This window comes from Sebastes fasciatus, chromosome 17, assembly GCF_043250625.1.
Source record: "Sebastes fasciatus isolate fSebFas1 chromosome 17, fSebFas1.pri, whole genome shotgun sequence".
Lineage (NCBI taxonomy): Eukaryota > Metazoa > Chordata > Actinopteri > Perciformes > Sebastidae > Sebastes > Sebastes fasciatus.
Window position 1 is genome coordinate 27,757,071 of NC_133811.1, and position 13,588 is coordinate 27,770,658.

General features: G+C 40.8%; 1 protein-coding gene across 1 annotated transcript in view; it reads left to right on the plus strand.

Annotated features, from left to right (window-relative positions):
* Nucleotides 1-13,588, plus strand: part of LOC141753803 (semaphorin-6D-like) — a 147,718-nt gene that overhangs the window by 110,974 nt on the left and 23,156 nt on the right. Inside the window, exons 19-20 of the mRNA XM_074612390.1 lie at nucleotides 9,761-9,819; nucleotides 10,052-10,105. Coding sequence (XP_074468491.1) covers nucleotides 9,761-9,819; nucleotides 10,052-10,105 — 113 coding nt within the window. The remainder of the gene's footprint in view (nucleotides 1-9,760; nucleotides 9,820-10,051; nucleotides 10,106-13,588) is intronic.

The following is a 13,588-nucleotide window of genomic DNA, read 5'->3' on the forward strand; positions in this document are numbered from 1 at the left end:
CGTATTTTACGGGAAAAACCTCAGATATTCTCTGAGATTAGAGTAGCACATTTTTGAGAAAAAAAACACAAATTTGTGAGATTATAAAGTCATAAATTATGAAATAAAAAACATGGATATTATCTGAGATTAAAGTGGCAAATTTATGAGAAAAAACTCAGAAATTTGTGAGATTATTAATTATTAAATACAAGAAAAAAAACTTGGATATTCTCTAAGATAATACAGTTTGATTTATAATCAGTGGATTTCATTGATCAAACATATTTCTGAAGGTCCGTCTGAATATTTTTCTCCCCTGCACAAATACATCGCAGGGTGTGTAAGCATTCAGAAGAACCCATAAAATAATTTTTTTATAAATTTCCGTGCTAATTTTTTGGACGCAAATCCATGTTTGGTGTGAATCGACTTTAACACGGCGTTAGGAGCAGCGAAATTCAGACGGTGGCTGGCGTCACCACAGTTTTGCAATATTTTTCTGAGTTTTTTTTCTTGTAAAATTATAAGTTTACAATCTCGTAAATTTCTGAGTTTTTTTCGCGTAAATTTACGACTTTTTACGAGTTTTTTCTCTGAATATTACCCCCCTCCCCTGACTCCATCATTATTTTTTTTGTTTTTTACCTGTAGTGGCCCTAATACACCATCATATGATAACCCATATAAAATTAATATCACATGGAAATGTTTGAATCAAATAAATTAAACTACAACACAACAAACTTTTCAGTTTGCTCTTGAGAAACCTTTGACCCCCCCTGATCTGAGAGGTCAGAGCCAAACCGACGATGACGTTGCAGTGATGATGGAGAGATCATGTGAGGAAGAGAAGCGAACAGAAAAGAGGGCAAAGAAGAAAAATGGGTCCAAGCAGGAAGATGGAGAGTGTTTCTATGTGAGAGCATCATTAGAGCGAGTAGAGCAGACAGATCTGAGAGAAGAAGAAGAAGGAGAAGAAGATGCTTTAGCGATGACGGCAACATGAGAAAAATGACTTGTTTTCTCTGTTTCTCCTCTTTTATTCCAACATAAATCTACCACACTGACCCACTAGAAGACTCAGGGTTACATGTAACTCATCAGCAGACATCATTGCCTTTAATAAACATCATGTTGTGTTATAACGTGTCTGAAAACGGGTGTTTGTTGCGTCCCGGAGGCTGACGGGAGAGCAGTCAGTGTTTGTCCTGCGTGCTCTGCAGTGAAGTGAAGTGGAGGAAAGTTTGACCAAGTTGGGTGATTATGCTCGATTAGCATCAGTGGAGATCACATCACAGCGGTACCAGTCTTAGCCTTCCCTCGTCCTGGATCTGTTAACATCAAAACCTCCGACACAATATAGTCCGCCCATCTCAGCAGGGTCCACCCTTTATCTGCAGATTAATCACACATTTTTTATCTGTTCAAAATGTACCTTAAAGGGAGATTTGTCAAGTATTTAATACTCTTATCAACATGGGAGTGGACAAATATGCTGCTTCATGCAAATGTATGTATATATTCATTATTGTAAATCAATTAACAACACAAAACAATAACAGATATTGTCCAGAAACCCTCACAGGTACTGCATTTAGCATAAAACAATATGCTCAAATCAGAACATGGCAAACTGCAGCCCAACAGGCAACAACAGCTGTCAGTGTGTCAGTGTGCTGACTTGACTATGACTTGCCCCAAACTGCATGTGATTATCATAAAGTGGGCATGTCTGTAAAGGGGAGACTCGTGGGTACCCATAGAACCCATTTACATTCACATATCTGGAGGTCAGAGGTCAAGGGACCCCTTTGACAAGGGCCTCCTTCATGACAAGCTAGTATGACATGGTTGGTACCGATGGATTCATCAGGTTTTTTTGTTTCATATGATACCAGTATCTTCACTTTAGCTTTGTAACTGAGCCGCTACAACCTAAAAACACAGGTTGCATCATTGGGCAAAACTTCCATAATAACCTCTCAGCATATTGTAATTCAAGTGTTCTGAGAGATAACTAGACTTCTGCTCCTCATGGCTCTGTTTTCAGGCTTTAAATAATCTAGCCCGTGACGAGAGACTCTGACCAATCACAGGTCATTTCATTGAGAGAGCGTTCCTATTGGCTGTGGTCCGGTCATGTGACCAAAACTTGGCGTTCCTTCACCAGATTTCATAATGGCGGCAGCGTCACAAACTTTCTCGTTTTACAGCTAAACCGTGCACTACAAGATGATTCTGAGAACATCTGAGGAGAGAAATAGGCATTAGAGTTACACAATATTGATTCATATTTGATCAGCGCTGCCTAGTTTGACCGTTTGGTTGGAGTTTGCAAGTGATTGACAGCCGGCTCTCATAGACGGCAGCTGGACGGCAGACCTCAGATCAGCTCTTACTGCTTGTTTTCCTCCGGTCTGTGAAACCTTGCAGATGCCGTTAGGAGCACCGGAGGACACAGAGGAATATGATTTTTTTCAGGTTACCTGTTTCATGCACTTCTGTCACGATATAGCGACCGTTTTATAAAAATAACTTTTTTTAATCATGTTTGCTCTAATCTCGCCTACTGGAGCTTTAAACAAAGTTGCGTTAACGTGTTATCATGGCGTTAGCTTTGACAGCCCTATGGTTCACAATATTACAAAGGTCAATGGGATTTTGAAAGAGTTTTTTTTTACTTCTGGAACAGAACTAAAGTTCCAGTTTCACATCGACTCTCAATCGGTCTCCATCATTGTTGCAGGTTTCTTCACTTTAGGGACGAAACGTCTTTGTTGAGAATCAGATGCTTCAGTGTGTGAGCAGCTGTCTCTACCTCTGAATTAACCTAAACAGTACAGATACACTCGGGGGAAACAGCTGCTGCCACGACAACCGAATCAATCTGGTGTTCATCTCCTCTGAATCCTGTCTGTTTGTCCCTCTTCTTTCTTTTTCTCCTCTACCTGCCTCTCCCTCTCTGTCTCTCTCTCTCTCTCTCTCTCCGTTCCTTCTCTTCAGCTGAAGTTAGCTGAAGTTACGTAAGCAGTAAAACTCTCTCCATCCTTCCTTCACCCTCCATCTCTCCATCTCTCCATCTCCCTGGAGGAAATGTCTCACTTCTCTGCAGAAGTTTGAGAAGCTAAACTCACTTCAGCTCAGAGGTTTTCAGTTGAGTGAAGCTCCGAATTATATCTCAGTCTTTAGAAACTCTTCTGTATTTGTACTGAGGTGCTTTTCTGCAGACCGAACTTTGGTTTGATTGGTTACCGAAAACTCCCTAATATGACGGGTCCGGTTTCAAATGTGTTAAAAGTAGGGCTGTCAAAGTTACTGTGTTAACGTTGGCAGCCCTAATTAGTATATAATAATTATAATTAACGCAACTTGTGATTTTTAGGTTGTAGCGGGCTCAGTTTTAAAGCTAGTTTGAAGATATTGGTATCATATGAAACTAGAAAGCCTAAAGAATCCATTGGTACCAACCATGTCATACTAGCTCGTCGCAAAGGAGGTTAAAAAATAAAATCTGCACAAATCGCTGTAGTTACGGACTTGATCCTTCTTCTCTAATAACAATGACCATATTTTTGGCATTGTCGTCACCATAGTAACAGACTACAGTCGGAGAATCTGGACATCTCCAGTTTCAACTCTGATATTTCCATTTTACAACACAGAGGCTCGGTTTTCAGAATCAAGAAGGCAACATATCACATATGTCATCATATTTTATATATAGTTTACGATGTTATCACTCTAAAAAATAATGAAAAATCCTCAATTTGAGTATGTCATACTAGCTTGTCAAGAAGGAGGCTAAAGAACGCTCCAAACTGGCATGGCCATTTTCAAAGGGGCCCCTTGACCTCTGACCTCCAGATATGTGAATGAAAATGTGTTCTATGGGTACCCACGAGTCTCCCCTTTACAGACATGCCCACTTTTTGATAATCACATGCAGTTTGGGGTGGATGGCTCCAACAAACACAGGACTTTTTAACCAGGAGACCCGTATTCGAGTCCGTTGTTTTGTTAGTGACGTTTGTGACGTCTTTTCCGTAGTTTTTTTCTGTACGTATTTCACTTAGTTTACTTACCTATTTTAAGCCCAACCGTTTTCCCTTACCCTAACAAATTGGTTTTCTTGCTTAAACCTAAGTTAGCAGCGTACAAATGACACATGAAAACGCTAAAATGCGTCCTCATGACACGTTGAATGTCCGTGTAATGTCGTGGTATTCATACGCCTTCCTGTGAGACCGGGTTGCTGTAGCTGCTCATCTCTGCTGCAGGCTACATTAGCTGCTACTAGCATATCACACCTGACTCTCGGACAGTTGCATTCTGGGTAATGTAGGCACCAGGTTTTGACAAGGAAAAGTTATGTGTGGAATAAAAGAGACAATATCTCTGGTTCTGCTGCATCGATTTAGATCCTTTTTTTAAACAACAATCATATTTCACGCCCCCAGAGGTCCTCGTCAGTTGAACACAAACATATAATTAGATTTAAATGACTGATGCTGTTGTTTTCTCTCGGAAACGTCTCCTGAGTAAACTTTCCACCGCTGTGTTCAGCCAATATGTGACATAACACCCATTCAGATTACCAGAGTTATTTCTCTCTCCGGCTCATTATAACAGCTATTATTCCTCCATCATCTTCACACAACCCCAACCTCTTGCCTCCAAGACTTTAATAACTTCGCCAAATCTCACCTGTGGGTGTTGAGCACCTGCTGCCGCCTCATTGGCCCTCCGGGGTTGGGTTTATGTTCAGGAATATCGCTGCTGTCAGGTTTAAACTGGTGTAACGGCTGGCTCGGAGCCTCCAGAGCCGAGTTCACCGGGAGCAACAGGAAATGAGGCGCTTCACTCCTCCGCAGCGATATGAGTCTTCATCGCTGAGCTGGGATGAGATCAGTGTGTTGTTCCTCGGCAGGGCTGAAGTCTGTTGGAGGTAAATGACTGTTATGTTCCTGCAGCGCTGACTTTGTGACATGATTGTTAGTTTACACTGAGCGTGATGTAATACTGGTCTATGGACAGATTGTTTTAAAGTCTTTTTGTGCCAGTCAGCGTGAAGTCTCAAGAACAAGGGTCGAGTCATGTAATTTAAGTCTCAAGTCATTCGATGCAAGTCAAGTCTTAAATCATTTGATAAGTCTTTCAAGGCACTGAGTTGTTTTTAAGTATTTTGGTGCAAGTCCGATTCAAGTCCCAAGTCCTATGAGACATGTCCTGGTCAAGTGTCGAGTCATTTGATTCATTAAAAAAATTAGTTTTAAGTATTTCAGTGCAAGTCTCAAGTCTTTTGTGGCAAGTCCGAGACAAATCATACGCTATTTGAGATAACCCCAAATCAAGTGTCAATTTATTTAAGTCTCAAGTTGAGTCTGAAGTCTTGAATCAAGACTCAAGTCATTTTACTGAAGCTACAGGTCAAATCATTAAATGCAAGTTAAGTCTCAAGTCAAGTCTTAAGTCATTTGATAAGTCTTTCAAGGCACTGAGTTGTTTTTAAGTTTTTTGGTGCAGGTCCGAGTAAAATTACACGCTATTAGAGATGTCTCAAGTCATTCGAATCAAGTCTTAAATGATAGGAGTCTCACGTCAATCGACACAAGATCAAGTCAAGTCTTAAGTCGATTGAAGTCTTTCGAAACAAGTCTCAAATTTTTTAGACCTAAAAAAAGTCTTTCAGAGCAAATCTCAAGTCATGTTTTAGGACTTTTAGGGCAAAACGAGTCACTCAAGATGGTCACGTCTCAAGTTTTATAAACCTGAAGTACTTCATCAATAGATTTAATGACATCTTTGACAACAATGATTGTCTCAAGTCTTTCAGACGAAGTTTCCAGAACTCTTCAAAGCCGAAGAGACGAAGTCAGTCTATTAACCGGAGAGCTGCGATCACACCAAAACAAAGTGTTGCATCATGGGAGTGCAGAGAACCTGTAAATGTTCTCTCCTTTGACTGAAAGTATCTGCAGCCATTTATACATCCTAATTACATTTCACAGCCTCTGAAAGCTGTTAACGCCTCCACTGTAGAGCCTCAACGTCGAGAACATGGAAATACAATCCAGCAACAACAGCTTCTGATAACTTGATGGTATTTTATAACCGGCGGAGTCTATTTCCATCCCCTCCTCCGAGTCGCTCCCCGCTAGATGAACGAGGTGTTTAGGTGCCCGAGAGGTTTCGGGATTTATAGCGGCTCGCCGTCGCTGCGACCTCCTCCCGTTCTCCTCTCCCTCTCCTCACTCACAGCTCAGCCCACGCTGGTGGAAATGTAGCTCCAGAGACGGGAGGAGAGACGGTGATGGTGATGGAGAGAGAGAATGAGTGATAAGGGAGATAAATATTGAGTGACTGAGGGGGCGGAGGAGTTAGCAAATAAGTGAGGTGGAGAGAGGTAAATATAGAGCGAGTGAGGAGAGGAAAGCATAATGATTTCATAATAAATCCAAACTTGTAGAGTTCATTAAATGTGATGGAAATGTTCTACAGCTCCTCTTCTGTTGCATGATTCATTGATCTTTTATTGGATTATGTGATCTGCATTTACACCGCAGAGAAAGTTGAGAGGAGACAGCTGTCGTCTGTGAATGTAGAAAAACACTAAATGTACAAAGGTACGGGGTGATCAGGTCTGACTCGCAGTCGGCGTTCCCGTTCATCCCAAAGGTGTTGGATAGTGGTACCGGCCAAGCTTTAACCGTCTGAGACCCACAATAGAGCCATATTAGTCTTTTTCAGGGGGCTACAGGGGGTCTTTAGGGGGAGATAGCATGTCAACAGTAGATGTTACATAAGTTGTTGCAGCAATTTTTGGGTTGATACCATTTGTTACACAGATTTGGTGCTAAATTTAACCATGTTTTACCACTGGAGAATTGATAAAAAATGATCAATAATCCCTCCAAAATACCACATTAAGACACCAAGACCTTGAGGAACACCTTAGAAAAAGTCATGCTGTGATTTGGGATCAAAATCTTTGGATATTTTGGAGGATTTCTGCAAGAATTGCATTTTTCGGCGATTGGATGGCGAGAACTTCTGTTGTGTAAACTGTTCAGAAACCCCCTTATTGTCAATCTAGCTAGGAAAGCCATCCATCCTCTGAATGCTCTAGGTCTCTAGTTTGGCTGTAAAGTTGCATGAGGCTGTGATTATCCTAGAGGTCACCACAGGTCACTTTATACAGTGAGGTCAATGAAATGGCTCCTATGGGGACTAACATCATCACACATGAATACAGTTGGGCTCATTGGATCCACAAGAGTCTCAGCTTTACAGTGATACCCAATTTATGTAATTCAAGACTGTTTAGGGACCCCAGTATGCAGAAATATTCAAATACACCATTTTAGAATATGAGACAATAACACATTTATACTGCATGTGATTATCATAAAGCTTAAAGGGAATCCTCAGCTAACAGCTAGAAGATGCTATTAGAGAAAAGAGCTGAATGTGTGAATAAGACAAAAATATAACAACTGAAAATAAGAAAACAGTCAATAAAGTGACGACTAACAGTGAAGTCATTTAGTCATTTTTGTAAACCATTAGAACAAGTTTGAATAAATGTTTCTTCACTCACTTAATCACTGGAAAATGTTGTTGCCGATACAGAATAAACAGAGCTGGAAACACGTAGTGCCAAATAAGCACAGACGTGGGCTGAGCCTGATCACACTGATGGATGTTCAGTCTCAGAGCAGCAGCCTGAAAAACAAAGTACCTTTTTCATTTCTGGGAAAATATGCGTCCACCTCCAGAAACATGACGGCAACTCTGACTTCCTGTTGATGGTTTATGACTGTAAGTTGGTTCAATGGAGCGTCGCCAAATGGTTATGGCATTTATGTAATGTCACTGTTAAGATATAGCACCAACTTCAGTTGATGGGAACGCGGATAAATCACATTTCTTTTTTTGCGACATTTCAAAAGTTTGCACTTCTTTTACCCGACGGACTCGATACCTGTGTGTTAAAACGCTGCCTTTAAAAACTTCATAAAATGCTGTGGTGGTCTTTTTTTATGAACAGTTTCTAAAAGACGAGGCCTTAACGCTACTAAAACAACACTCCATGTGTATTTTGTCCAAACAATGTTTGTTTGGCAATGATTTCAATATTTTAGTTACAAAATCAACACACGAGAAATTGTATTTTTACTTTATAATATTTATTTAATCTACATACTTGACTTTGGATTCTTTTTTGTTATCTTATTTACATTGTTATTGATCTTATTTGTTATTATCTACTTGATCATATTTCATTATTATAATAAGACAACTCCATTTGGAGTCAAAATTATACAATTTAGTTGTTTTTTTATTGATTGTATACTGTGCACAATGGTAGAATGTGATGATGCACAGGGTAAATGTCATGGCCAAAGGCTCCATTGTGTGCACATAGCCTCCTGTAGTGGATATCAGGAGTATTTTAGAGCCAGATTCTCTTTCAAGAGGTAGAAAACCCATTTGGCACACTTTGGGTATCCAAGTGACCAAATGGAGAGTCCTCCTGGTCCTATCCTCACTAAAACCTTTGCAGAATCTATGTGCTTTGTGTTATTTATATCTGCTTTGGCACAGTTGTAGTCGAGGAGTTGCTGAATGAATTCAGTGGCATCTCTGCGCATGGCATCATTGCTGTAATGGTGTTATCCACTGTCTGATCTAGAAAACATTTTAGGCGAGGATACAAATGTAAATGTTTCCTTTGGTTCATCCCAGTTTACTCAGACATAATAACAGTCACAATGTTACTGACACTGGGGATGAATTCTCTGAGGTCTTACCTATCCATAGAGACCATGAATATAGACCTGGTAGTTGTGGAGCTATTCTTGATTTGTTGTCAAGGTGAACCACACTGTTCAGCACCCCAGGGCTTAAGAGGTTCAAATTCACTTGACAATTGAATGGGAACATGGCTTATGACATGTTTCTGCTGTTGTGCTGGTGGAATTAGTGATAAGAAAATGCACATTATACTGAATTTACCAAGACAAGAAGAAAACATGGAAGAAGTTTTGAGTATGCATCAGGGAAATTAGGGATAAAGGTTTGCTTCTCTCTGCCACGTTTTGAGGATTTGCAGTATTTTTTAAAGTGATTACCCGGAGAGGTTTTATTATTCTATGAGTGATCAGCAGGTGAGAGCTGCAACAGGCAGAATCAGTCTCCTGCTCCTTGGCTCTGACACTGCCGTTACACTGCAGTCGCTCCGTGCCGTGTTGTGCAGTAAAAACCTGATTTGTTGCCCCTTTTAAAATTGATTTGAAGGTCAGATGGAAGCGGCGGCGGAGACAGTAAACAGCGGGGACACAAATCGAGCGCCGGAGACACTGCGAGGAAAGTAAATGGCTTAATTTACTAGAGCTGCAGTCAGATATACTTCACTTTCACTTCACTTTCCTGCTGCTGAAACTCAGTGTGGGTTTCATGGTCGCCTCTTGTCACTGTCTGTCTTCTGATTGGACAAGTGTCACCTTCCTTTATCCCCTAATTGGACGACCAGAAAAAGGTGCATTTCTCTCCTCGGTCGACCTCTGAGAAGTCTTCGGAGTAAATGACGAGCCGGAGATGAACCATGTGACATATTCTAATTAACGTTGTCTCAACTCGTTATCTGGGTTCACATCGTCGATTAATTGCCCAGGCAACGGTAACCATGGCAACCGACGTGAGATGAGCCGATGGTTCTTAAAATCAATGTTCTTTTTGTTTGTTTAAATTCCTCTCTCCTTTCTCTGTCTGTCTGCAGAGCCGGGTTTGAACAGGATATCGAGGGCGACCACTCGTTTCACCCAGACAGCTGCCATGGTGAGATAAACTCTGCATTTTACAGCCACAATACTGATGATAACAGTTATAATATGAGGTGTAAACAGTGTAAAAGTTGGTGGATTGTAAAACTGCAGCAATGATACATGATATATACAGGCACAATAAATGAGATGAATGAGATGGAGGGTTGGGGGGGAATTTTAAGGAGGTAAATGTGTTTTTTGTTCTGCAGAATGTGACTGAGGTTGTGTTGTTTTTGTGTGTGCAGCTGATGTGTTGGCGACCACACGGAACCAGGAGTCTGCAGCCGACTCCGCTTACGGTAAGAAACGCTCCTTTTCGCTGTTTTTATTCAAGTTCAACAGCAGAGAGTCAGGAGAAAGAGAAAGAGAGAGATCTGCGTTTAAAGGGATGTTTAACCTTGGGGTCTGAAAAGTGAAGTCAATGCTGAAGTGTCTTAAACCTGCATTCTTTCTAACAGCCAGCAGGGGGCGACTCCTCTGGTCGCTAAAAGAAGTCTGATTGTATAGAAGTCTCTGAGAAAATGAGCCTACCTTTCACTTGATTTATTACCTCAGTAAACATTGTAAACATGAGTTTATGGTCTCAATCGCTAGTTTCAAGTCTTCTTCAATACAGCATGATGTTCATTTAGTAAATTATGGTCCCATTTAGAGTCAAATAGACCAAAAAGCAGGGGATGCTTTAGGGCGGGGCTACCTTGTGATTGACAGGTCGCTACCACGGCGTTGTGCAGTCTGGAAGTTGTCCGTGTTTTCAGCTTACAACTTTAACCCTTAAGTTAATTATAACATTTTAGGTTGCCTAAAAAAGTCTTATTCAGCGTTCGGTTGTACTTAGCTCCACCCTCTCGTGTCACTTCTGGTTGCAAATAACCAAGATGGTGACGGCCAAAAACCAAGATGGTGACCGCCAAAAAACAAAGATGGCGACGGCCAAAATACCAAACTCAAGGCTTCAAAACCATAGACCACAAACCAATGGGTGACGTCATGGTGACTACGTCCACTTCTCATATACAGTCTATATTTAACCCAATGAGACCATGGTGGAGGTGACTGATTCATTAGGAGTCTTTGTGTTTTTGTCCAGTATTCTTTCTCTTTGAGCTCTGTTTTTGGTCTCCACCAAGTCCTGAGGGAAATATCCGTTTTCACGATGTTAACCAGCTCATCTCTGATTGTGAACCAAAACTGTAAAGTTACAGACCGGATAGATAAACAATGAGCTGAAACTCACTATGAAGCTCCGTAAAGTCGGGGGAAGCTGCAGATTCGGCTGTTTTTTGGAGAGCGAGGAACTTCCTCGTCCCTGCCCGGCCCCTCCGCTAACAAGCTCGAACTCAACCAGAAGAAATGCGGTTATTACCGTTCGATTGACTGGTGTTGATGTACAGTGGACCCGTCGCTCGGTTTGACATCATTACCCTCCACTAGATTACAATCCAGCAGATCAAAGCGCCGCCTCGCTAAGCGGCCTGTTCCGTATTCATGGCTGCTACCTGACTGTCAGGAGTCCTGCTTGTAAACCAGCAGAGGAATTGTCATTCACAGAGCGACAGCAGACCCATGCAGTGAATCCCATTACAGCTCTTTAAGCTGTGTTACTGTGATTGAAGTAGGACGGGGCAGAAAACACAGATTTCTGATATGTGGTGACATGAGCAGTTAGTCAGAAACACTTGAAGTGAACTCGAGTGGCTGCAACACGTCAGCAGTTACAATAGATAAAGAGTTGGTAGGTACACAGAGCAGGGTCACCACACTCTGCAAAGGACTTTAAGAGGATTAAATAAAGAACTGAATGAGATAAATTAGTTGTTCTTTTTCACCAAAAACCACTAATCCGTGTCTGAATGGCATCTTTTATCAGGCGTCTCTGAGCCTCTTCAAAGTCAATCACCGGCTCGGTTTGACATTGTCATGTTTGGTTTGTTCTGCGTCATTACTGTCTGTGTTTGTAGAGAGCTGCAGCTTCTAAACTAAACACACCAAAGTCCATGGGAATTTTTGTTTTAAAGAGCAGCCGAGTCCTCGGAGCTCAGAGAGCGGCTCGCTTTATATTCTGCCACGCAACTTAATTGCATTCACCTGGCATCTAAATGAGGTCCTATTAGACGACTAGAATGAAATTACCTGATAAAAAAGGACGAGAGAGGAGCTCTGAGAGCTGCTGTCCTCCAGAAGAGAGCCCACTCAAGTCTAGTTACCTTAAAACTACAACTAATATCCTTTTAATACATTTAGCTTCAAATCATGTTAGATAATCAGGCTGGGAAGAAAAACACCTATCTCCTGATTCAATACTATCACGATACTCAGGTGCCGATTCAATATTATTGCGATTTTTAAGTATTGCGATTCAATTTTGCGATTTATTGTGATTTTTGCAGCCGATTAGACTGTTGTTAATAGTTGTTATCGGTCGCTATAAACCCCATAGATGTGGGTCAGTAGGGGCCTACTACACCCACTAGTAGGTTTTATCATCTGTTCACATGGTAGATCACTGAAAGAAGGTATAAAAGAACACAACAGCGACCTCTAAAGACTGTAGTAATTATGACTGGAGCAGAACACAAGACACAGGGTTTTCACCCAGGCAACCAAATTGAACCCAAAACATTGTTTTCCCTAAACCTAAAGAAGTTGTAATTTTGTTGCCTAAACCTAAAGAAGTTGTAGTTTTATTGCCTAAACCTAAAAAAGTTGTAGTTTTGTTGTCTAAACCTAAAGAAGTTTTAGTTTTATTGCCTAAACCTGAAGAAGTTGTAGTTTTGTTGCCTAAACCTAAAGACATTGTGGTTTTGTTGCCTAAACCTAAAGAAGTTGTAGTTTTGTTGCCTAAACCTAAAAAAGCCTTTTTGTTCGTGTTCATAACGTGACGTTTCATTCAGTTTTACATGTTAGAACGTGTTGCTTTTAAGTTTCACTTTCACTTTTACAACATAGTAGGTGTAGTAGGCCCCTATTGACCTACGTCTATGGTGCTTTTAGTGACTGATAACGCCTTTTTAATGGCCTGATGACAGCCAAATCCGTGGATTTTTGTTAACTTTTATAACACTAGACTAGACCATGGGGAAAAAGTTGAATCATACACTTCTGGGGACTATTATTTTGGAAAATCTCTAAATTAAAAGTCAGAGATGTCCTGAAGTCAGATATATCAGTAATTGTCAGGAAGTATTTATTAAATTTTTTATCCAGCAATTGATATTGTCAATTGCTGTAATTGTCATTTTTGTTTTGGTTTATAGTTTTAACCATTAGTGAGGTGGCTGTTACATTTCTTAAAACACATTTGGAGAGAACATAAATTGCTATTTTTTGAATCTCAATTCTTATCATTTTTGGCGCTGGCCAAAACCTCTTTGGAAGTCACCAAATATTTCTCTATGCAGGTAAAAACCTGCAGTGGAGTTTTTCCCGCCAGTAGTTTGAAATCCCAGCAGCCTTTGAGGAAACATTCTTGTGCAGAAACAATTGCAAAGAGCCAGTAAAATATCACTGATTGCACCTTTAATGTTGTTTAGAATGCATTCGTCTCACTTTAATATTCAGAATTTGCACATCGACACACCTACAGGACAGAAATATGAACTCACATAAACTGAGCTCAGGTGTATATTTATATGTAGCTGCTGTAGCTTCACCTCCACCTCTAATGTGCCTCTTTAATCACCGAAACAGCAGCAGGATGCGAGCGTTAAGAGAGAGCCTGCAGTCACTTACAGGTTATAAAACCATGATTTAGTTTAATGTGAGTTTGCAGGCGGAGCACA